The sequence below is a fragment of the Astatotilapia calliptera genome, chromosome 10, assembly GCF_964374335.1.
Source record: "Astatotilapia calliptera chromosome 10, fAstCal68.1, whole genome shotgun sequence".
In the NCBI taxonomy this organism is placed as follows: Eukaryota; Metazoa; Chordata; class Actinopteri; order Cichliformes; family Cichlidae; genus Astatotilapia; species Astatotilapia calliptera.
Window position 1 is genome coordinate 3,131,511 of NC_137431.1, and position 25,317 is coordinate 3,156,827.

Here is a 25,317-nt window from a genome sequence, read left to right on the forward strand (position 1 = left end):
CTGATCTATACTTCTCCATCATGGCAAACATCACATCTGTAGCGCTCTTTCTCGGCATGAAGCCATACTGCTACTCAGTGACTGTCACCTCTCTGTTTAACCAAGGTTCAACAAGTCTTTCCCATGGCTTCATGGTATGACTCATCAATGTTAACCCTTTGCAGTTACTACAGATCTGGACATAGTTCTGAAATATTGGTACTGAATCACTTCTCCATTCCTCAGGCATCCTCTCATTCTCCATGATTGTGTGAAGCAATCCTGTCAACAAGTCTACCTTTCTCTGTCTTAGGATTATCCATACTTCCACAGGAATGTCATCCGGACCTTTCCACTCTTAATATCTCTTACAAGTTCATAGTCCACACCACAGCTATTTCTGTCCTTTTAGCAAAATCCACTACCATCTGGCCGTCCACTTTCCTCTCTTTAACATCTTACCTAGCCAACACCTCCTTGCTTCCTCTGTCCCCTTCACCTACCTGCCCACTGAAGTTTGCCCCAGTCACCTTCTTCGCCTCCACAACACTCTTCAAATGTTCTTCAAAATTGCCACTAGTTCATTTTACTTCCTATCTACAATATAATAGAAAATTTCACCTCCAATGCCCTTGGTCTTGTTTCGTCTCCTGAACACAAAATATACTTTATCTACCTTCCTTCTCTGCATCATATCAGCTAGGACTCGTGACTTTACTAGTCTACACTTTTGCCCACTTCTCTCTCACTGCCTCCTAGCACACCTTCCCCTTCCTTTATCTTTGGCGAAGAGTAGCACAGTGCAACCAGCACCCTGTTGGTAGTAGCATTGGAGGCGGCCATTGTTAACTAGGACCTCAACTGATCCAGTATGGAAACCCCACTTTTGAGCCACGTGTTTGATTTGGCAATCCCCCATTTATAGTTTAGTGGTAGTAGTAGTACTAGTAGTAGTATTTATAGTTATAATCTTCATAGCAGAAATTCAGCTGCTGCCATCGCCACAGGAGGTGACCGTGACGGGAAATCAGTCTGAGCTTAAACTCTATTACTACAATGTAAAAAAGTCCAGAAATATAAATAAACACAATATGTCATTTAATAATAATGAAGTTGGTTATCTCTCTAGTTCAATCATTGTTTCAGCTTACAGGCTGCTGTAAAATATGCACAACACATATTTTACAGCAGCCGGTTTTTCCTTCCTGTTTGTAACGGACCTTTTAAATCCTCTGCTTTGGGCAGTGACTTTTGAGGACTGTTTGAATCCTGACAGTGATTAGCTCTGTTGGTCAAGCAGTCGGCAGCAGTTTACATTATGTGATGACCTGAATGTGCGCTTGTTTTATGGGCTTTGGTTGGATACACCTGGTTAACATGTGATGATATTTCATGTCCATGAAGCAAAATATGTTACAATGGGAGCAAACATACTAGGTATATCTACACTATGTTAAAATAAGTGAAGATTTTTTTCCCATCAGTTAGGCAGGTTTATGACTTAGTGACCAAACACAGTGTTTTTCAAGAGCCTTAATATTCAATATTCGATACTCTATCATGTAATAGAAAAACAGTAAAACCAGTTCTCCCTCCTCTCTCCTCTTTAAACAGTAAATACTCTTAAAACGACAACAGCAATGTAATAATAATAATAATAATAATAAAAAGACAGAGAAGAAGAATCTTTACGTAGATACTTTTGAAAATAAAATTAAAAGGTGCTTCATACGATGAGAAGGAAAACCAGCAGCAATAAAACATTCAAGAAAAGGTAAAGGTAAAACAACGCTAGCAAGGAAGACAAAATTGAAAATCTAAACACAGGTAAATTACAAACAAATTTAAAGTAAATAAAAATAATCATTAGGAAGAAATGATAAAACTTCATAAAAGCCAACATAAAAATAACTTAAAGTGGAAGAACTGAAAAAGCCTGTTTATAAAGTTCTGTCTTTATGAGAGATTTAAAAAAGGAGCCTGCCAAGGAGGAGCTCGTCTCCTTACAGAGAATGGGTTCTGATCAGAACCTCAGCCGAGGACCTGCTAGGTTACCAATGGGCATGTACTATGTCAGAAGACCCGAGATATCCCCCTGAGAACTGAGGAAAAAGCATCTTTCAGTTTAACTTTTCTTGTGATTTCCTGGAAATAGGCCACCCACACACATGGGATATCATTGGAAAGGCCAGCATGTCCTCTATTGAGCACATCAGGACTTAGAAGGTAACTCAAATAAGTCAAAAGATATAGACCAAAACAAATGTCCATTACAGAGGACAAAAATGAATAGGCTGGGCCTCAGGCGGATATACCACGGTGCAAGCTCAGTGTGGGCTTTAAAGTCATCAGTAAAATCTCTTTAGATTTCTTTTAGACAAAACTGAGCTGCTCAATGGTCATGTTATCCACATGTGTGGAACACCTAAGCTGTGTTTTCCTGCTGTAATCACTCGTCCTTTCAATTTTGGCCACGAATCAACTCTTAACTATCTGTTGTTCCACCTCACTGCAAAGCATTATCTTTGTTCTTTCAGTAAAACAAAGCTGTAAGAGACCAAAAATACTGGAGCATAAAAAGCATGTTTTCTGAAGCAGCAGCCCACTATATAAGCACTATATCAGACAACGACAGCGCATTGTTGCTTTTACTGGATGTCCTGGCTGAATGCATTATAATTTTCCATTCTTTTCTAATGGACACCAGGGTTTTTAAAGTGGTGCTTTGTTAGTGTACACTGCAACAACTCGACAAGGCTCGGTCCAGTGAGACTCGCAGAAGGCCTGTCTGCACACCACGCTACACCTTCCACACTGAGAGAGCCGCAGTCAATTATTCATACCAGAGACAGAAAAGCTACATTTCACAAAGTTTTTTGTTTCAAGTGTCAATATTATTTTTAGTCATGAAATATTTAAACACTGAAGGTTGGTCATCGGGATGTAGGGGTTCAAGCCATCTTGAGTTGAGTTGTCAGTTAGTGTGAATATAGACTTAGGCACGCACACGCACAAAGCACAGTTAAAATGTGTGCAGCAGAGGATAAGGGGAATGGACGGTGCGTCAGTAGGATGTGTGCACTGAGATGTGAATAAAGACCATTTGCTCATGGATTCATAGGCTTCCGTCATCCATTATTTAGCATCGAGAAGAGCAGTGGATTGGTGGCTGGATGATTTTTTCTGACAGCGTTTACATGGCTGACGGCTACAGATGGGCCGATTTTTACGGCTCAAGATAAACACTTTGTGTTTTCAGCGCAAAGACTTTTCTCTGTAAAGATAACCAGTGGAAAAGGTCCTCGAGGATCGGGGGTGTGTGAAAAAACGTGGTTCCCTTCACACAATGCGACAGTGTGGCGATAAGTTTAAAAGGTCCAGATGCGATGCATTTCAATGACAAAGACTGCAGTACAGGAATATATGCCTGTGTCTGAAAAACATGCCTGCGGCAAATCCATTTATGGACAATTAAGAGATTGCTATAGATTTCAACATGAACGATTTTGCCTCAAATGTGAAACATCAACAAAAAAGCAGCTACTAGCCGGCGTTTGCCCTGCATCCAAACGCAAAATAGCATTAGCTCCTGCCTATTGAGTTTGCTAAATGCCCCACATAAAGTGAATTTGCCCCCCAGGGCTGGGAAACAATCACGGAGGCGAGTGTTCCATTTAAGTGATTTGAATGATCGGGGCACTGCAGTGCTTCCTATCAGCCAGAGAAATGGGTCAATACACTGAGACTAAGTGACATGGCTGGCAGTCTGCGCTCTTGTGGAAGACCGGGCAGAGGAAGAAGAGCGGGACCTAACTGTCATTGGGTCAGACAGATGTGGAAATACAGACGTGCACATACACTGAATGACTCCGGCTAGCTAGGATAAGCTAGGCCTGAGATGGCGCACAAGCCTCTCTTCTTCTTTTGACAAACAACACTTGTAATCAGCATTTGGCCAGGACAAATAGTCCTTTCTACTACAGTGTATTCATTATCAATGAAACTGTGAAGCTTTATCTCACTGCATGTACCTGCACCTGTAGAAATGCTCCCAAATAAAATCTATTTTCTGCAAACTAAACAGAGTTCTACTGTGTGTTTCCTAGTATATCAAGAAAGAATATTACATCATTCTGTCAGTACCAAAAATAGCCACCACACCACTTTTTCACTCCAGTTTACTAATATGCAAATCTCTCCTAATTTCTCAAAACAAGATGAGAAGGCAACTGTACAAGAACAATGCAGCAAAAAGGCAAACAAGGTCCACATCAGTCACCAAACACTGCCGCCAACTTTTGATGCAGGAGTCACTGTAGTGAAGAAAAATGCCATGACTTACCTTCAGGGGTGATTGACACAGTGTCTTTCTCCCAGGACACAACAGTGATGTAGGCCTCCACTGAGGCAGGTATAATACACTTGAAGACCGCCACATTGCCTCTCATGGCTTTCTGGTCCTCCACCCGGACAGTGTAGGGCTCTCGTAGGACTAGGAGGGGAGGACAGACAGGTTTTAATATAAAATGGGACCAAATTAACACGGGCCTCCTGCTCGAGTTTTTTTTTACAATGATTGCTATAAAATTTTAGCTTCATATATCAAATATTTTTGATATACACACAAATATATGTGTGTAGATATATATATATATATATATATATATATATATATATATATATATATATATATATATATATATATATATATATATATATATAGATGTTTAAAAAGCCAACTAGCTTTCAGGCCTTTTATGGCACATTGAAATCTGAAGCAATGTTTGAGCAAAAAGCTATTAAATATAAAATCCTGATATTTTAACTGGTCTTTCTTACCATTAAACTGAATCAGGATCTGTATTTGGTGACAGATACTTCAACCTCAAATATACTTCATCCTGTAAAGTCTAATATTTGAAAACACACTAATAAAAAAATGGAAATTTTTTGAAAGTTATATAGCTGTATTTCACAATAATGCAAAATAAAGCATGTAGAATGCCTTTCACCAAGAAATTCTTATTCACAGTACTGAGGAAAATGCTTTTTTCATTCACATGGGTAGTCTTGCAAGATCAAATTGGCACGTCCACATGGCCTGATCAGTGAAACTACCTCGCAACATTCAAAAGAATTGATTTCTACTTATAACTGAGTATCATCTGGAAACTGGAATCTGAATTTTGTTCTTTTGGGATTTTACTTTATATAAAAGTTGAATGAAAATATAATTTTCTTTATTTTTTGTGACTAAGAATTTTAAGATTCTGTTTTATTTTTGCATAATTGTGAGATATAATTATATACTATTCAGACATTGTCACTAGTCTTTTTCTATGTTTATGAAACGTTGGTGAATGTATATGTTTGAAATAAAAAAGAACTGAACTGAACTATGTGAAGTTTTTTGATTTCTCAAATATGGGAATATGAAGCAGTGATGGACAGTTTTTCATATTTTAAATATCTAGTTATTAGACTTTTGTTAACATAAGCACCAAATTATAGTTAGAAAAATAGAAATTCAGGCTTTTATCTTTATTAGTTTTTGATATACTCATGTTTAAATATTAGATTCCATTGTATGAAAAATGACCTGAAAGTGGGTTGACAGACCATTTTTCAAAAAAAAATTATCTTGAAAAGTATTTGATATGTCAACTTAAAATGTCACAGCACTTATTGTATATGTTTAAACTTTTGACCAATCTGTATCCAAATCGGAGCATAAATTGTTCTAAAAGTTTGCTGATTTGCGATGTGACGACCCAATGGAAAACAAAACAGAGTGACGAGCAGAGAAACTGACCAGCCTTAATGTGAACATCTTGGCTCCTGATTCTCCCTGAGGGGTTCTCCGCTGTGCAATAGTAGGTATTGTCATGGATGAGTTTGCTGAAGCTGGAAGGGGGGATCTGGAAGATCTGAAGGGTGCCATTGGGGTGCACATGACGGATCCCTGGCACATCATAGATCTCCTCGCCGGTGGCCAGGTACCAGCGCAGTGAGACAGGAGGCACACCTGCGGCGGGACAGGGCACCGATGTCCCTGTGGTGCTGGCAAACACTACCTCTTGCACAGATGCATTGACAAAATATAAGCTGGAACGTAGATCTTCACCGAAAACTGCAGAGAGAAATGAGATCAGAAAACCACGTCAGACACGGCACGGCGAATCCTTTAATAACTACCAAGAAAGGACCCCGTCAAAGATCTGTGAGAGAACAACCATATTTACATATTAGTGCTCTACTGCATTTGATTTTTTTCTTTAATTTAGGCCAAGTGTGTTTTTCACAGGCTGGCTGCTGTGTTTGTCCTCGCTGCAGTGATAAGAGGTGGCAGGAGTGTGTTTCTTGTTGTCTATGAAGAGACACTGCAGCAAGGCCCCAGAGAGTAGTAGTAGATGTGAAACTACAGAGCTGCAGAGAAAGCCAGACCTGCCTACAGACAAAGTGCGTCTATCCATACCAGAGTCAGTTCAGTAACTTTCATTATTGTTAAGAAAATACTTTTTTTAAATCGCTCACCGAGAAATAGAAACAAAATTCTTCTAAAAGGTGCGGTCAGAAGAAAGGCCTGCGGCCCACAACGTATTCACCAAAGGGTCTGATCGTGTTTTCACCAGGATGGATTGGCGTCACAAAAATGGAACACATCAAGACAATGACTATGCTCAATTTAACACCTTCTGATATTATGCATTGTCTGCAATACCACACCAAAGTGAGGTGATTAAGCGAAGGACCTCTATGCATCCATCTATCCTCTGCCGCTTATCCTTTTCAGGGTCGCGGGGGGGCTGGAACCTATCCCAGCTGTCTTGGGGCAAGAGGCAGGGTACACCCTGGACAGGTCGCCACACACAGACACATTCACACCTGTGGGCACTTAGTTTTAGAGTTTCCAATTAATCTATCCCCACTAACTGCATGTCTTTGGACTGGGGGAGGTACCCTGAGAGAACCCACGAAACATGAGGAGAACAAACTCCAAGCTAAGGACCTATGCTACTGAATTTCTTTGAGCTCTGACGAATTTGTTTCTTTGTAATCACAGTGAATGTATGTTTTTAAAAAGCCATTACAGGCTATTTTTTTAAATAAAAAAACTCAGCACTTTCAGCTTAACTAATTATTAATTGGAAACTCTAAATGGGAACTTGTATTTTAACCCTCATAGGGAAATATCCATACGTTTTCTCTTGACAAACACATTTGTGCCTACATTTTACAATAGATCTAAAAGCCATTACAGCAATATTTAATTTTGCATTTTAAAAATAAATTATTCATCATTACAACAACGATATAGCATATTACTGCTGTGGCATCAAGCACTCACTGAGAATACGTTTCGGTGACTACCATTTGGATATTGCCAAAATACATGGACCAGCTGGTAAGCTGTGAATTTGTCATGTGTGTAACAGAAGATGTTTTCTAGTCATCTTAACTAATGAAGCAAGTCAATGTAATGTGATGCACTTCCCCAGCAGTAAGTTACCGCTGTGGATAAAAACTGACAATGCAGCTCTGTGCTGTAATGGACAACCCACACTGTCGGCATGCAGCCAGGATATGTTTATTGGCTGGAACCCAAGTAAGACAGCAGAACTCGTTTAGTACATCCAGTGCAAAATAAAGTCATGATGAGTGTTTGTAACATGTTTCTATAAATCTACAAACACTCCATATGTATCACAGTTGTCACTTACTGTAGTTCCTTTTATACGATTTTCTCTCCCCGAGGAAATTGCATAACCTTCAGCGGTAATATTTATTTAAGAGATTCATCACCAATAGATGAGATTCAACAACAGTGTTGTGTCTTACAGGAAATGATGCCAAGGCAAAAGAGAAGATGCGTCATAATTATATAGATCGCCATTAGAAACATAGGTAAAAGACATTAAAATGAGTGCTGCTCATCATAATCACATAATTGTTTTTATATGTGTTTTATTTCTACTGGTTTTGATCAGTCCTAATTGAGCTGAGTTAGCAGCATTCATTCACAAACACAAAGGTAAACATCAGTTTGCTTTATGTTTCAATTCAAATTTAGAGATGCTCATGAAACTTGTTTGTCTATCAGACAGGTGAATATCCCACCAAGCACCAAGCGTCCATTGACACTGTTTTTCAGGTTAAAGCTCTTGGTTTAAAAATATGTTACATTACGTCTAAATTCAGATGGAAGACACATCCGGGCTTAGTTTGCTTCAAAAATAATACTTTACTCATTTACTCTTTCACTTTTTCAACTAAAACTTAAAGAAAGTTTTAAGCAAACGTGAACACTGCTGTCTTTAATGTCTTTTAAACATAGCTGAAACACATATTTATTGGATGCTGCCTCTGTAATGTGCAATGCATTGAAAAGGACTCTACTAGATCTATTGTGACAGTGTCACCAGGGTCCATGGAGGGTACCACCTATGAAGTTAATGACAAAAGTTTCTTCATTAATATGATATAAGGGTCATGGCCCATGCACATTTAAAATGACTGGTTGTCATGCAGTGCTTTTAAGCTGACTGTTCAGCTCACCTTAATTTTCACAAAAGTGTGACTGAGGATCTTTTATTGAAATATGCAATATTGTAAGTGGTTCTTTCACTCAACGTCACTGAAGGTCACTGATATTCTGTGGTCTCTGGTTGCTATGCTGCTTGCAGCCACTTCCTGTATGCATGCGCCGTTACATGTAATGGAATTCATATTTTTACCAGAATGTACAAGGATGATAACGGCAAAGACTGTAGATGTGATGAAGCTTGCTGAAATGCTGCCCACATGCTTCTTTGTGCTGTAGAAACGAGTATTGCCTACAATGTGTTACTGTAATCAGCTCTGCTATCTGCATCTCCAAACTAAATAAAAAAATTGCACATATACAAACTTGGAAGTGATAATTCCTCACTGCACACAGAGCGAGTGAACAGAGAGTGATCAGCAGTCCTGCAGAGCTGTCGCATGAGCAGCCTCTGTCAGTCACCCTTTGTAAATATTGCATCTCTACTGTATGTCTGCTCTCTGCTAATGCGGTCTACCTCCTCCTGTCCCCAGCATGCTTGTGCGACGGCTGCCAATCCCCCCTCCCCAGAGACCAAACATTTTAGCGCTTCATAAATTCCTAATGAGCGTTCTCAAGTCACCGGCTACTTCCACCCACTGGTCGTTCAACCTGTAACAACAAACAAACAGTGTGGCGTACACATGTTTCTGCACATTTCTAGCTGCACTCACTTCACACATACAGTACTCAGAGGGCCGGGCCTGGAGGTGTCGAAAAGAGAATGGCTGCAGTTGTCGACAGCTACAAGACTGTAGTTTCTTTTTCCATGAGGTGGCAAGAGAGGGTAGAGTCACCATGATACACAGTTCAGCTGTGGGAGACTTTATTGATTGCCAGCTTGGCTATGTTTAGACTTAAATGTTACCTACCTTAACTGGCAAAAATGCCCATGCAGGTCCACAGTGACTAGTTATAAGTGAACTTTGGGGCTGTGTGGGTGGAGCAAACACAAACTTATCCCACGTGGGCTCCAACTGGGCGTGTGAACACAGAGCTTACAGTAGTTTTGAATGTTGGTGTCCCGATATGGGTTTTATACGGTCAGACCCACTATGGACCTACCCACATGTGTGGCCCCACGTGGGACCAAATCAACCATGTGGTGATTCCTTGTGAATAGCCATTGAGTATTTCTTCTTCAGACACCTTTCTCACTCACTATGTGTTAACAGACCTCTCTACATTGTATCATACTTGTTATTAATCTCTGTCTCTCTTCCACAGCATGTCTTTATCCTGTCTTTCTTCTCTCACCCCAACCAATCGCAGCACATGGCCCCGCCCCTCCCTGATCCTGGTTCTGCTGGAGGTTTCTTGCTGTTAGGGAGTTTTTCCTTCCCACTGTCACCAAAGTGCTTGCTCATAGGAGTTCATACGATTGTTGGGTTTTTCTCTTTATGTATTATTGTAGGGTCTACATTACAATATAAAGCCTCTTGAGGGGACTGTTGTTGTGATTTGGCGCTGTATAAATAAAATTGAATTGAATAAGGAGTTTATTTATTTTGAGCAACATTCTGGTCCACACTTTATACCAATTGGTGGCTGTATTGTATAATTGGGCAGATATGAGCTCCTCTCTCCACTTAGTGTAGGCAGCCCACTCTATAGGCTACTCCACTAAAGCCCATCTGGGGCCCACATGTGCCCTTATTTTCATGTTGGTCCTGGGGCCCACAATGGGCTGCCCACTGTGTGGGTCTGTCCACAGTGCCCCCTCATGTTTGCTGTGCAGATACCAAAGGTTTGGACAGATAGCATTCAGCTTTAATACATGATATCAGCACAAGAGCCTCCTCAAACCTCTCACTAAGCAATTATACAAATAATCTAACTACAGTACAATTATTGTGAGGGTGTTCATTTGATTTTTTTTTAAACTGCCTTAACACTACTGCCCTTATATTCCAGGGCAACTCTCAAGTGTTTCGTTTGCCGTGCTATCTTGTTGACTTCATTTTGATTTCTGTTTTATTTTGAAGGTTAGTCCCTTGTGTTTTTTCTCCTTTGCTTTTTCCCCTACCCTTGTCAGTGTCATAGAGTGACATATTATTAACCCTTTAAACTTGTCAGTCAACAATTAAATGGCTCATTTATGAAGCATAAACCTTTTACCATTATTATGATTTTTATTTCCTCAAAACAGTTGTTCTCGGAGTTCGACTATGCTGTCATAAACACAGTACATAAGCTGCAAGCAGGCCAAAATCATTAGACAGAGGCATAATAAATAATTTAGAATGGCCCTCTCCAACTATAATGATACACAGACAACTTCTCAGGGGTTAATTTACAGCCATGTAATCACACAGAGTAACAGCTTGTCAGTGGTTTTCTCAAGCAGGAAAGTCTGCCATCAAGATGGTCATAAAATCTCAGCATCTGTTATGAATAGCAGGGAGCGAGACTCTTTTATATGGATGACTTTTTCACCGCGGTGCAGTTCATTTTCTTCCAAAACAGATGTATGAGCTCAGTCTGAACCTGATCTTCAACAAGCTGTACAATGTAAAGGCTGAGGAAATCCAAGAGTTAGATCTGTCACACTGCATGATTTTTCTTTCCAATATAGTGTCTATATTTACAATTATGGGGAAGCCCAGTATATGAAGCTATCAACAAAAGCAGGCAACAAAAGTACTTCGATTTTATCTACTGTCAGGTCAAGCTGGGTGCCAGACTTTTAATATAGATCACAAGTTCTGAAAAACACCTCATAATGACAGGTCAGTAAGAAAAAATCAGACAGAATCTAAATTCTCTTCATATCAGAATAATATTCGTTTTCATTCACCTTGGCCGGTGTAGTGGTAACAACCAGCTTTTACCATAACTGTTAAAAGTGACAGAGTGAGAAAGAGTTCACCCCACAACTGCTTTTGTTTCACATACACGTGAAAAAAATTAAGACCCCCAAACTACCTCTACACGTTACTGCTTGGATGTTTATTTTAAGATGAGAAAGCCTGATGGATATAAAACCCCACCATATCCCAACAGTTTCAGATAGATACACTGGGAGTGCATTTACGTTTTAGAGGAAAATAGTCAGGGTGGGGGTTGGATGGGGAGATGGGAGAGCTGGAAAGCTCTCAGACAGTGACACAGAGGCCGCTATGTACACAGAGATGGGACGAGAATGCAAAGAAAAGGGTGGAAGAGATGCTCTGACAGAGGTCGAAAGCACGCTTCAGCTTAGTCGTCATCCACAACCTCCTTGAAATGAACGTTTTTACCTTTTTTATTCCTCTTCAGTCTCTTTTTCTGTATCTATTTCTTTTCCAGCTGTCTGATTGCATTCTCTTCTAACCTTCATCTCTCCTTCACACTACTTTAACCCTGCCTTCAACATTCTGATTTTTTCCACCTTTACACAAGGATACAGGTACAAAAACAACAAACCAGAGCAAAAAAAAAAACAAAACGCATGAAGCCACCTCCTGATCTGCATTTATTATCCACTATTATCCACTGGACCTTTCTTGCAGCTAAAAATTTGGAAAATTAAACAACACATATGCTCTGCTGTGCTGTGGCTCATGGTTCATGAAAATTGAAAAAGAAAATCAACTACTTTATAAATAATTAAGGTACTTGGGCCCTACATCCAGCAATGCATCTGAATCTGGTTAAAAGTAGACACTCCTCACAGTCTATTCCCTCTTACTCTGACACTGAGTAATATCTAATAAAGAAGAACCCACACATAAACACAATTTGTATTTTGGGGAACATAATATTGAATATTCAGTTATAAATTAACAGCCCAAGACTATTTATCATAATTGTTTCTTTCAAGCAAAGAGACAGCACGTGGGAGGCTGCTGGCTGTCATCAAGCGTGTGTACCACCGTTAAATAATAATCTTATTAACGGCTGTGATAAAATAGAAAGGCGTAACACATACACATGCGCATCTCAGAGATACCTTACGCATTGTTTTTGCAGCGGGATAAAGCACATTTTTGAGGATCTGTTGATAACGCTGGGACCGCACGAGCAAGATCAAAACAAGAGCTAGCAGAATGTTGAAACAGGAGATAAAAGATTTATGTGGACCCTATCAATACTCAGTCAGCCGTCAGCCTGGTTGGCAGATAATGGCTGCAGTCTGCAACACTTTGGTCCACATCTTGTTGGATTTTCTGTTCATAGGTCTCTCACATTAATGGGCTTTTTATCAATATTACTAAAAATTAATATAAAACAGCAATTGAAAGACAGCAAACATCATGGAACAGGATCATTTTGACACATAAACAATTTGCACTAATAATTGCACATTAACTAAATGAATACTAGCTAAAAAGAAAAGAAAATCACAATTGGAAGGGGTGCTACTGCTTTATTTAAGTACTGTAAAGACAGATTGACGGTAAAGAATAAAATAGAGGAGAAATGCATCAAAATAAGTCATTACCGGGAGAGGAGCCGTGTCTGCTGTGGGGAGATTTTTCAGTTTTAAAAAAATGAGTCTTGTTTTGTTTTGTTTCTGGTCATTCTGTGGCTGGAATTTCACTGTGGAAGTGGTTCAGGCAGCTCCACCCACACACAGCCACTGGGGTCCAGGTGGGATTTTCTTTTTCTGGTGACAGAGTCATTTGTGTCACAAAGTCTAAAAGAATAAGTCCAAATGAAGCTACTGTAAATATCTACAAAGGCTCACTCTTGCGAAAATGACACGAATCATTATACCATGAAACTGTCAGAAAACACTTTTTAGGTTTATACAAACTATTTAAATCCTTCAGTGCATCCGTTCTCTGTTCCCTTAACATGGCTCTGGCGTTACCCACATGCCATCACATTATCATGCTGAAGGAACACCAACCCTCTCCCACGCCCATCATGCCCACACACAGAGGCATACTCTCTAACAGCTTCTACATGGCAGCTTGTGCCAGAGTTGTCTTAATTGACATTACTTTTCCCAGAGCCAAAATCACAAAGAGGAAAAAGTGATATTGTTCAATTATGAATCCCACGCATGTATAATAGATGGACTCTCACTTTTTTTGCGCGTGTTCTTCCTTAGCAATTCTCAGAAGAGGGGCAGGAACCGGTGGGGGTGGGATGGGGGTCCATTTGAGTTAGCCTCTTCCTGTGTGGAATAATGCTTGGCACGCTCCCAGATGTCAGCACCTATTGGTGGCAGGCCCTGCTGAAGACTCTAATCGTGGATTGCAGGTGACTCCTCATGCAATCTTCTCTTTGCAGAGCCTCTGCTACTATGTTCGGAGCTCAAGGGCAACAGACAAGCTTCGGTCACGGAGAGTGCACACAGGCGTGTCAGATGGATCTGTGCGCTTGTGTGTGTGTCTGTGTGTGGGAGGTGGGGTTAATGTCTGGTAGCCCATGAACATAGAGACTGACATGGGCTTGGTTCACTGGTGAGCCAGCAGGGAGTCAATGCAGGCAGGAATGTTGCTGATTTAGCCTTCCAGCATGACAGAGAATAGCAGACAGGAAACAGTTGTAGTTATCTTTTAAAAATCAAGATAGGGGTTAAAAAAATTCTCAGTTATATAACATCTCAAAAATATTAACCAAATAATGTTTATATTTTTCCTTCAGTATTTGCTTGCAGACCAATGCCAGTCAGTGGTTGCTTCACTGAGGCAATTCATTTAAGTAAATGTGAGATCAATACAGGTCCCACTAACACACAGCATAAATAGGCCTATGCATTAGCCTGTGCATTAGACCACTGATGTGTCAGGGGGTTTTTGCGCAGCTTGTATTTACCTCAACCAAACATCATTAATCAACTTTTACTGAATGAGTATGGAGGCTCCTTTTTTTCCCGATGAAATGTCAACAAAAGAGAAAAAAAAATCTACAATTTATGACATATTATCCGGGTTGACTGCTTGGTTCCCACAACAAAAGCGTGGTTTTCACCCTTTCTTCTGTAATTTTATCACATTCAATGAGCTATTAGCCCAAAAACATGTGCTCAGCCAAGGCTGTTAATGTATTTAAACACTGGAGCCCGATTGGGTATTAACCACAATGTGGCCTATGTGGTCTGCACCAGGTCAGCGGGCACCAGGGCATCAAGACATTAGGGCATCTCCACTGGGGCAAACAAGGACTGAGCCACACTGACAGCTCATAGCAGGCGATGCAGGTAATTAAGGCAAAGCTCTGCAGTGGCTGCCTAGGGAGGAGAGTGTGGTGGTTGGGGGAGTAGAAAATGGGGGTTGGATAGGGAGGGGTGGAGATAGGGTGGAGAACAGGATGGCCTCATGATGGCAGTGAGTAAGCAAGCACCCACCCCACCCCCTACCCTCTCCACTGTTGCCCTAGGGGCTTACACAATGAGCGGTAAAGAGAAGCGCTGCACTGAGCTGAGATGCACTGATCGAAGAACAGAGTCCCCTCACTCTCCCAAATCACCGGCGCCCAATTTGCCCTCATGAATAATGTTGAGCGATGTGCTCAGTGCCACGCAGCCGCTATGTAAAACCAATGATACCCTTCTCTGATGTCAACTCTCTGGAGGGTGAGCAAAGAATCACTGTGGAGTGGGTTAGTTGATGCATATGAATGCTCATTTACATAAGCGCTAACATAAGAGGAGGGAGTTCCTACATACTGTGCACTTTGAAGACATTAATCAGTTACATCACTAAGGCGGGAAAGGACAAACACGGCAAATAGACTGAGACGGAGAGGTAGGGAGTAAATAAAGTTCTAGTAACTGCCACTGATACTAACATACAAAAGCACATCAGGAGAAAGAAACAACCATCTCAGATAATGCTCCATTACGCTTCCCAAGTGATGCTATGTTGATATGACTGCATTTACCTAATATTAGGTCATATGGAAATTCAAGCGCGGATCAGAGCTTAATGTAGACTCTAGTCATTTCCCAGCCTTCTGGAGCCACAGAAGTCAGTTCTCATTATGAGTTACGGAGCTAACTACAATAAAAGTAGCCATCCATATCTATTCTGTGACACATTAGCTTTCTTATCTACCTACAAGCCACAAGTCTGGTCCAGACTGAGTTACTTTAGTCTGAAACACAGATATTCATGATATTCAGTGGATGACTCCTACTGAGTTCAGTAATACACAGTTTTCTCAAAACATTTTTGGCTTTAATGAACGCTTTATCAAGTTCTGGATTGGTTGCCATGAGATCTGAGTCACACGTTCTTGTTCCACTTCAGGATAACCTGTGGTGATTCTTTAAACTTTCCTCCAACTCTTCTCTCTCAAAATTTCTCAAGTTCTGTGGTTTAACCCCCCCACACAGGGACAATGAAGAGCTGCAAACTTCCAAGCTAGGGAAGCAGTGGGGAGCATCTCTGCCATTAACCAACGGCCTTGTTGAGGGTAACAGCACCAGGGACAACCAATTCAAATGTTCAGTTACTGTTAGGATATAATTCTTTCAAGCATGTGTTAACTTTTAGGACATCATAGGTTTGCTGTGGCTCCAGAGAGCTGACAAGGATCAATACCCTTGGCTCATCCCACCAAAGCACTGAATTCAAGAGGGCCAAGACAACAAAGTAGGGTACATTTGCTTACATCTCTATTATTGTAACCAGATAATATTGCTGCCGCTCCGATGCTTTAATTGTTCCAAACCTTAACAGTGGACATGTATGGATGACATATTTCCCTGTTCAGCTGTCGATCGGTTCTTTGGAGGGGCCGAATAGGGCTTTGGAGCGTGATGTCACGGGGGGTGGGCGTGGAAAGGATTTTGACCCGATTTTGGGGGTCTAGCGCAAGTGAAAAGGGAGCGAAGTCACACACAACAACCATGGTTCGTATTTGCTGTGTGGTCGGCTGCAATGTTCGATCACACGACCGGCAAGAGAATAAGGTTGAAAAGGGTTTATCTTTTAATTCTTTCCCAACCTGGAAGCAACATGAGGCAGCTCGTGTATTGATGTTACCAAACGAAGGCGTCCAGCCTGGATAGCAGCTGTGAGATGAGCTGATATCCAGTTCTCTTCCATCTCCAAATATCTGTTGGTGCTCCAGACATTTTCATTCCAGTAAGTTCTAAATATGTTCATATCTCTCTTTATAGCCTATTAGTTTTATTTTCTATGCGCTCTGAGGTCATAGCAATTTAGAACAAACATCCTACTGAGTGATTTTGCAGAACTACCCTCTATTTATAGAGTTGCTAATTATTTGGCATTATTGCAGCAAACAAGCTAATGAAATGGATGAAACATCGTGACTGGGTTCCAGTGCTACACAAGGGACCTGCTGCAAACATACCACCATGCCAATCAGATGACTTCTTCCATGTGAGGGTGAAGAGGTGACCCTCCTGGATAAGATGGTGAAGGTTTGCTGCCGTTTTGGTGAACAGTGTGATAATAAAACCAGGGAAGAATGAAACCTGCTCCTGTTAAATATTCTTAAGTCTTGTGCTGTTATTTTTTCAAAAGATACAGTAAATAAAGTAATGTTAGTAGTGGGTGATATCATGTAAACACTCATGATTTTGTGTAAACATTTTGTCATTTGTAAACTATAAATGATATCATCATTGTAACTGATGTGATGTTCTATGAAGTGGTTTTAATAAAAAAAAAAAAGGCAAAAATTAGTTTGTTTCTTTATTCAACTTTTGAACAGTGGGACTCAGTCGGTATATATTCAGTAAATGCAAATTATTTACACGGCAGTGCACTACAGGCATAAATCTAGACCCCTAGATAAAACATTATGGGTCATTCCCACAACCCACAGCTTTACTGTGCTCCAGCAAAGTATCCAATAGCAGTGACAACTCCTCCACAGTAGCAGGTGGGATTTTTCTGTTTTGAGGACGGCTCCTTTTCCCTGTCACTACAGATGGTCTGTTTATGTTTTGATTGAGAGCCTTTTTTTTGGGCAGCTGAAGAGGAGAAGTCTATCTTATGGCCAACCTCTGGCGGTATCTTGGTCACATTGCCCAGCAAAACCCAGTATGCAGGTTCATCTGTAACAGTCCTTGTGCCACAGATCCACACTGTTGCTTCTACATTAAACAGAAGAGCAGTGACGTGGGTGCAGGTCTCTGCGACTCCGGCCATACAGCTGCAGTGGGCGGTTTCAACCTTCCCTGTGATGCTCACAGTGACCCATGGCTGCAATGCTGGTTCATTCAGTCTTTGAGAGTGCAGGACCTGAAACACACACAGACAAAGTTCATTTAAAGACAAGAACTAATGAGCCAAGGCCGACGTAAATGTGTTTTATCTACTTTATCATAAATGTAACAAAGTGTTTAGAAGGTTAGCACATACATGTAATTTTTCATTTCTTTATGTGTCCATCTATAGAATGCTGCATGTTATATTCTAAATCTGCCTGCAGAAAATGAACCTAAAGTATGTAATGCAAGGATGTCATCACTTTAGAGATGGAGAAAGCATATAGTGACAATTATGAATCACTTAATATGATAAGGAGATTCTGCAGGTCATTAATCGATGTATAAAACTAAAATAAAATGTATTTTTAGTGACACAGGATACAAACATGGAAGCAAGATGTATAATTAGGATTATTTATAATAAATATGAATAAATTAGTGCAATTTCTTTAATCATAAAGAATAACAATCCTTCAGGACAATGTCACATCAATGCACTGAACTCATTATGTTATCCCTCTAACAGCCTCCACATGTTCTCACTGTAATTTCCCCTTATGAATGAATTTATGCTGCACTAATGTGAATGTTTGCAGGGAAATCAAACGCATTTCACTCGCAGTACTCGAGCTGACTTACCTTTGTTTGAATGACGACTTGTACGCGCTGACTCCACAGACAAGGTACGAACATATGTCAGGCTACGTCAGTAGCGGTTGGTCTTCAGGGTTTCTACTCCACGGCCGTATTTCATACGGGTCCACATTTCCAATGCACGCTATTTTCTGCAAGTACCGCCGCTTCGCCTCTGGACGCAATCGGTCTCTATACAGTTCATTCTCTTTTGAGCTGCTTTTAAGCATCTTTCTTGTAGTCGTCGTTCCAACACAGTGTGTTTGGTTTGATTCGTAGACCCCGAAAATGGCGCTGCGCTCCCATAATGCATTGCGGCGTGACGTCAACTCCAAAGCCCTATAACTAGAACTACCTTTAGATTTCCCTTTCAGCGCCACGCCTTTCTCTTATTTTTGGCTCTGAATCAGTCTGCCAGCAGAAGATGTAATGGAAGGATCAACGACTGGTGGTCTTCTGTTAGATGGAGGTGACAGTGGAGAGGTACACTCAGGGTTCAAGGTGAGCAGGAACAACTAGCAACACCATTCTAGCACCTTTTAATAATAAGTCAACATACCTCATAGACAGGCTTCATTCATTTCATTGCCTTGTGTTACATCCACATTTAGGGTTACTTTGTTAACCACCAGGTAAACTAAAGTAGAAGCTGAGATATGGCCAGCCTACTGACAGTTACTAACAGCCATGGGCTGAGAGAAAAAGAAAATGTTATGTCTATAACATCTTAGTCTAAGGAGCTTGGAAAGAAAAGCATCTGGACTTCTTTAAGTTACTTGAAGACGTTTCACCTCTCATCTGAGAAGCTTCTTCAGTTCTAAGGCCAAATGGTGGAGAGTCCCAGATTTAACCCCAGTGGGAGTTTCCCCCCAAAGAGGGACAAAAGGACCCCCTGATGGTCCTCTACCTCAGCAGTCCCCAACCCCCGGGCCTCGGACCTGTACCGGTCCTTCAGTCGTTTGGCCGCGAGAGTTGAGGCTCAGGTGTGAAATGTATGGTTTTCAGGGATTTTATCGGTGTTCAGCGTTATTTTGTTATCGTTTTTATCGTTAACTCGGTTTTCCTGGGTCTTTTCAGGTGTGTCATGAATAAATCTTCTTTTTTTTCGGTACCGGTACTAGTTTTATTTTGTTGTATTTATCCGCGACACCTTAAGGCCGGTCCGTGAAAATAATGTTGGGCATAAACCGGTCCGTGGCGCTAAAAAGGTTGGGGGGCCTGGCCCCACCTTATCATGCGATTTCCTGAGGTCAGATGGCCCAGGATGTGAGTGGGCGTTAAGGCGTCTGGGGAGGGAACTCAAAACTGGATTATAGATGGCAGAGAGTTGGTGTCGTAAACCCCGCCTCTGTTCAAAGATGGTCGCTCACAGTGGACATAGATGCTTCTTTCACTCCTCTTTCAAACCATCTGTCCTCTCTGTCCAAAATGTGAACATTGGCATCCTCGAAAGAGTGACCTTTGACCTTTAGATGCAGATGGACTGCTGAGTCTTGTCCTGTGGAGGTGGCTCTTCTATGTTGTGCCATGCGCTTGTGAAGTGGCTGTTTGGTCTCTCCAATGTAGAGGTCTGAGCATTCCTCGCTGCACTGTACAGCATACACCACATTGTTAAGTCTGTGTTTTGGAGTTTTGTCTTTCGGGTGAACCAGTTTTTGTCTGAGTGTGTTGCTGGGTCTGAACCTTCACAGACGTCTATAACATCTGTTCCATGATGGAGAGAAACACGGTACAGCACATGTAGCATGAGATGCCATGCTCTTGCTCTACAGCCAGGACACGTGTGGGTGGGATATCCCGTACTAGAATCAACTGACAATGACCATTTCAAATAATGCTTTTTAAAAACACAGTTTGACATTCTGGGAAATTTGAAATTTGGACTTAAATGTCTAAATGTCTTTATCTCAGTTCTGGATGAAAGATAAATGTTATGCTTGCAGCTTATAGCTTCATGCAACCTGCAGTTATGAGATCACTGTGAGGCTTTCAAAGAATCAGTTGAACTCCACAAATCCCAGAACATCCATAAAGCGATTCTTTCTTTACCCTTCACTTAAACAATTTGTCATAATAATTACTTGGCTTTAGAGGCATTAGTTTAAGCATAATGCTTAGAAAAACCAAATTCATACATTTTCCCTAAGATCTTGAAGTATTTTTTTAACTTAATTTTCTTTGTACAAGAACTAATGTACTTATTAAAAGAGAATATTGTCAGTCACTCCGAGTACACCCCAAGAACGTTAACATGACTGCGTATTTTGCACTGAAAATGGTTTTTTTTTTTCTATTTCAGCAATAGGAGTACGTTTTTTGAGAGAGGATGTTTTAGTTAGAGATGCTCTCGTGAGTTCTTGACTTGTATCTCTGAACAGTGCTACAGCACTTGACTTAAATTTGTATAAAATCTAGTGAGGCACAATATACGCTGTGCATGCTGTTAGAGGGTGGGAGAGTGGCATTATTTCTGTTTGAGTAAAATTCCTCCTACCTCTGCTCGCTATACCATCAAGTACCATTCAACTGACTGAGCCGACAGAGAGAGAGAGAGAGAGAGAGAGAGAAAGAGGATCTCAGGTGAGCTGAGGAGGAGGACATTAAACCCAGCAGGAAGGGATGAATGAGGAGATTTGCTGGAGGAGGAAGGCTGACAGCCTGAAGATCATCCACAGTACTGGTACTGTGACACAGCACAGGAGCTTAGAGCCTAAAGAAAAGACGTTTGGTATGCATCTGAGCAGAGTAATTACAGTACAGCTGGATTTTGTTTCTCTGTGAGAAAGAAAGAGAAGAAAGTGAGAGAAAGCACGGTAGTGTACTTCACCACTAACCTGTTTGTCCTTTTGACTTGATCTGACATATACTGGATTTCAGCTTTTGGTCATTCATGCCAACATGTTTAGTCACCACTGGGTGAGAAGTTTACTGAAGCTCAGACAGCTCTGGTGTATTTCACTTTCCACCTTTTGATCACTTTGACATGTTTTTAGATGAGACACGTGCTCCATTCGTAACCGACAGAATATTTGGGATCATGTTCATCGTTTCAAAGGAAAGAAACAACAATGCTCACTCATTCAGTCTGCTAAACACGAGTGCAAATGTGTGGAACATGTGTGAACTTTGACTGGTGAGATGTTGTATTGGTGAAAAAGTAAATTTCCACTTCTGATTAAAATGCTCGATCAGTACAAAGGAAACTTTTAAAAGAAGATGCTTGGCTGCTTAATCCTTCGAGTAAAAATCATACAGTGTATTTGGTGTGTTACAAGTACTGGCAGATGTATTTTTCCTGAGCCCTAAATGGATAGATGTATTTATTTCACTCATTTACTGGACTTATAGAGATGAACATATAAACAGTTGTGTAAATATGGTCTTTCATAGGCACTGGTTATTGTATCAAAATAAACACAACAGAATTTCCTTAACTGTGTATCACACGAACAGATTAGAGAATTTTCCGCCTCTGTAGAGAGCTATAACAGGAAGACATTTTGCTTCATTGCCATGTTGTTTTCCTATTATCCCGGGGCACAGTGAATGCCATTTGCAGGAGAGAAAGAAGGAGGCGAAATGTGGCAGTTAACAGTGGAGGGCAAATCAAAGTCCTGGGGTTAAATGGGATTGTGGGTCAGATGACTAGACATTGTTGCCTTTCTGCTCACGGCCATACTCTTCTGCCTCAGAAAAATATCACCGCTCCCCTCCCATCACTGTCTCCCTCATCCCTCCCCCCCTCCTCCTCCTCCACTCATCAGCCCACCATTTCCCTTTGAGGCAACAGCATTTTGTCTTTAGTAACCCCACTAGAAAAGACAATCCTTATTGCTTCTATGCAAAAAAATTGTGAGCCAATTTGTTAAGCGTGGATTTTTGTGGTTCTTAACGATTGTTTAGAATATGTGATGTTTTCATGTGTCTAGCTCTACTTTAGCTTTTTCATTTATATCCAGTCAGGAGGTTTAAGAAGTCACAGTCACACTAGCAATGCTAGCTTTACAGAACTTCAAAAAACCATGCAGTCCTGTACGAGGCTATCTGCACCCTCACTAATATAAATCACTCTGACAGATACACAGTCAATTGAGAGGAACAGGGACAGGCGACGGCTGAGAAAATGGCAGATATCTGCATTAGAGCTGCACTCAATCAGCACACAGATGGGAGTGAGCTTTTATTAACCATCGTGTTTTCTGTGATTACTGCGCAGCTGTACATCAACACCGCTGTTTCATTCGTGTCCGTAACTACCTTCCGACGCAGCCTCGCGTACTCCCTGTCCTATACCTGAGCTGTGTGAATTATACTGGCAGCACCGGTGACAGGGGCCCTGCAAACACTGCCAGGCAGCAAAACACACATCAACATATTCAGAGCGTTTAGTGCCTGGGATTAATCAAATTATAATTTAATCATCTGATCAAACAGCAATTAGCATAATCACTTCTGGGGAAGGCCTGATAGAGCTGAGACTGGAGCGGAATGGAGCTGGGGGCGAGCAACACTTTAATGAAACATTTGCCAGAATGTTTGAAAATGTTACACATTTTGGGCTACAGGAAAAGAGCTGGACTGTGAATGTTAATCAGCACGGTCTGGTATGCTTAATGAATATGTCAGCCACAGAGGAAGAAATTACAAGTGAGTATTTTCTATTTTGTCAGTGATTGTCTTTTATGGTTTAACATTGGGTAATCTTTATTGTAAACACCTCCCCCCATAAAGAAGGTTTATTCTAAAATGGTTCATTTTTAGCTTTCCCCCCTCTACACAAACTGACCACAGAATTCGAGTTCAGCTGATAAAATCTGATAAAATCATTTCCCAGCAGTATAATTTAGTTTAGCAGAACATTGCTCCCACTTGTTCAGGGCAAGACTCAATTAATATTTTTATGAAATCACATTCTAAAGTCTACAATTAACGCAAGGACAGCGAATTTGGACGAACATGCAAAAATGCTTCCATCACTGTGTCTGCCATCATTGGTCTTGTTAATCTGCTGCAAGCTTGAGGTATTTTATATTACTGACATGAATGAGATGCTGTTTGAACCTCTTGCCTCTGTGTTTCATCCCAGGCAGCAATCATTGCAACGCAAGCAACGCAGTCGTTCACTTTGTTCACGTGAAAATGTGTAAACAGCATGAAATCGATATGGAGTGAAGCTCAAGAGGAATACTTTGTAATATTACTGTGTTTCAGATGCTTCTGTTGTAAACGTCTCATTTTGGTTTCATTTTGGTTTAGACAGTGTTAGTTTAGTATAATTTGCTGACATCCCTTCACGTCTTCTCAGGGATAACAAATGAGAACTTCCCTCTGTGGTCTATGAGGTAAAACCAGCAATCTGATCTGTGCACAGATCTGTGTTGTTTTGCAGTAGTTGCATCATTTTTGTCTGTTCTACATACTTTTTTTTAAATAATATGAAAATTTCAAATCAGGCAAAACGGTAAGTGTAAACATATATAAATTCAGTGCATTATGTAGATGCTCCATTATCAAATATTGTTGATGGGAAACAGTGTTTGTCAACAATTTTAACCTCATATCTGCTCATTGCAACTGAATCATGGCACAAGTTTAGTGTTCTTCTCCCTTTTGGATTGATTTTTTCCCTTTAATATATTTGTTAATATTTTTTTACTGGCTTTACTAGACAGATACAGTGAAGACTGACAGTAAAGCCATGCGGCAAAGGGCTGCGGGTCAGACTCGAACCCGGGTCGGCCGCCCTCAGCAGCATATGGTTGCCCGCTCAGTCCAGCTGAGCTAAACTGGTGCCCTTGGATTGAGTTTTGATTCCATTTGTAGAAGGGGCCACTCCATAATGTGTCTAGAACTTGGCTCTGGTGTTTATTTATTTTTATACCTGATGGATAACCACAGCCAAGCTCTAAACTTCTGTGGATACAGCTGACAGGAGCAGTCCCCATAGTGGTCTTCTGCTGCTTCAACATTCAGCATGTTGCTCTCCGTGGTTGTAACCAGTGGTTATTTGGTTTTTATCAGTGCAAAGTAGTCTGGCCATTCTCCTCTGACCTCTGACATCAACAGTGCTCACTTGATATTTTTGTCTTTTGTGTACAATTCTCTGCAAACCCCAGAGGTGGTTGTTTGGTACAGCTCCAATAGATCTGCAGTTTTTAACATACCTGTATGACACCAATAACCATGCCACGTTTCTTTACCATTCTGATGCCCAGTTTGAGCTTGATTATGCCCGTATGGATAAATGCAGTGAATTGTTGCAATGTGATTGGCCGATTAGACATTTGTGTTAAAGGGCAGTTTAACAGATGAACCAAATAAAGTCCAAGAGTGTATTTCATATGCTAAACTCACTACTTTCACAGTGATACACTGCATGCTTTAGATAATAAAAGTCAAAATGTAACATTTTATCCGGAATATTAGAAATGAAGTCCATTTCAATAAAATCCTCCAAGTTCAAGGACAAACAGCCAAGGTCTTTATTTTGAGAGCTTATGTTACCTGTTGTTGTACCTGACTGGTCACAGCATTAACCTACTGCCCTATTTTCTAATGAAAGCCTACATATGCAAATAACTTAGGTAACTGTGATCTTGTTAAATCACTAGTCCCGATAAGATGTACCGGAAACTCTAGTCCATTGTTTTTAACCACTTTACTTGCTCTGTAACACTGTCTCATTGTACACTCACGGAAGGCCATTTCTGAAGAATGCAGCTTATATGTCACGCAAAATGTCAAAGATGTTCTGGTAATCAGGTTAGACAACAAGCTAAACTGCAGTGATCCATCAGTTAAACTGTGCAAAACTGATCTGAGCCAATATTCTGTCAAAATGTCATTCAATACTTTTGAGTATTACCTTTAATCTGTGAGTCCATGTTAAGTGCTAGATGTGCAGATGTGCTGTATATGAATACCATAGCCATAAGCACCGACAACAACTTTTATAGTTACCACTTAGCTGTGAAACACCCATAAGCCTGAATGCATGTTGTAG

General features: G+C 40.8%; 1 protein-coding gene and 1 long non-coding RNA gene across 3 annotated transcripts in view; both read right to left on the minus strand.

The window, feature by feature from the left end:
* Positions 1-25,317, minus strand: part of dscama (Down syndrome cell adhesion molecule a) — a 112,457-nt gene that overhangs the window by 80,031 nt on the left and 7,109 nt on the right. For both annotated transcript variants that reach the window (XM_026181047.2, XM_026181048.2), the window contains exons 2-3: positions 5,792-6,109; positions 4,322-4,471 (exon numbers count right to left, since the gene is read on the minus strand). In XM_026181047.2, the coding sequence (XP_026036832.1) occupies positions 4,322-4,471; positions 5,792-6,109 (468 nt within the window). The remainder of the gene's footprint in view (positions 1-4,321; positions 4,472-5,791; positions 6,110-25,317) is intronic.
* On the minus strand, positions 17,148-22,000 carry LOC145431343 (uncharacterized). The gene is made up of 2 exons (XR_013911641.1): positions 18,321-22,000; positions 17,148-17,712 (listed from the first exon to the last, which is right to left on the minus strand). It is a non-coding gene; the product is annotated as an uncharacterized LOC145431343 (long non-coding RNA).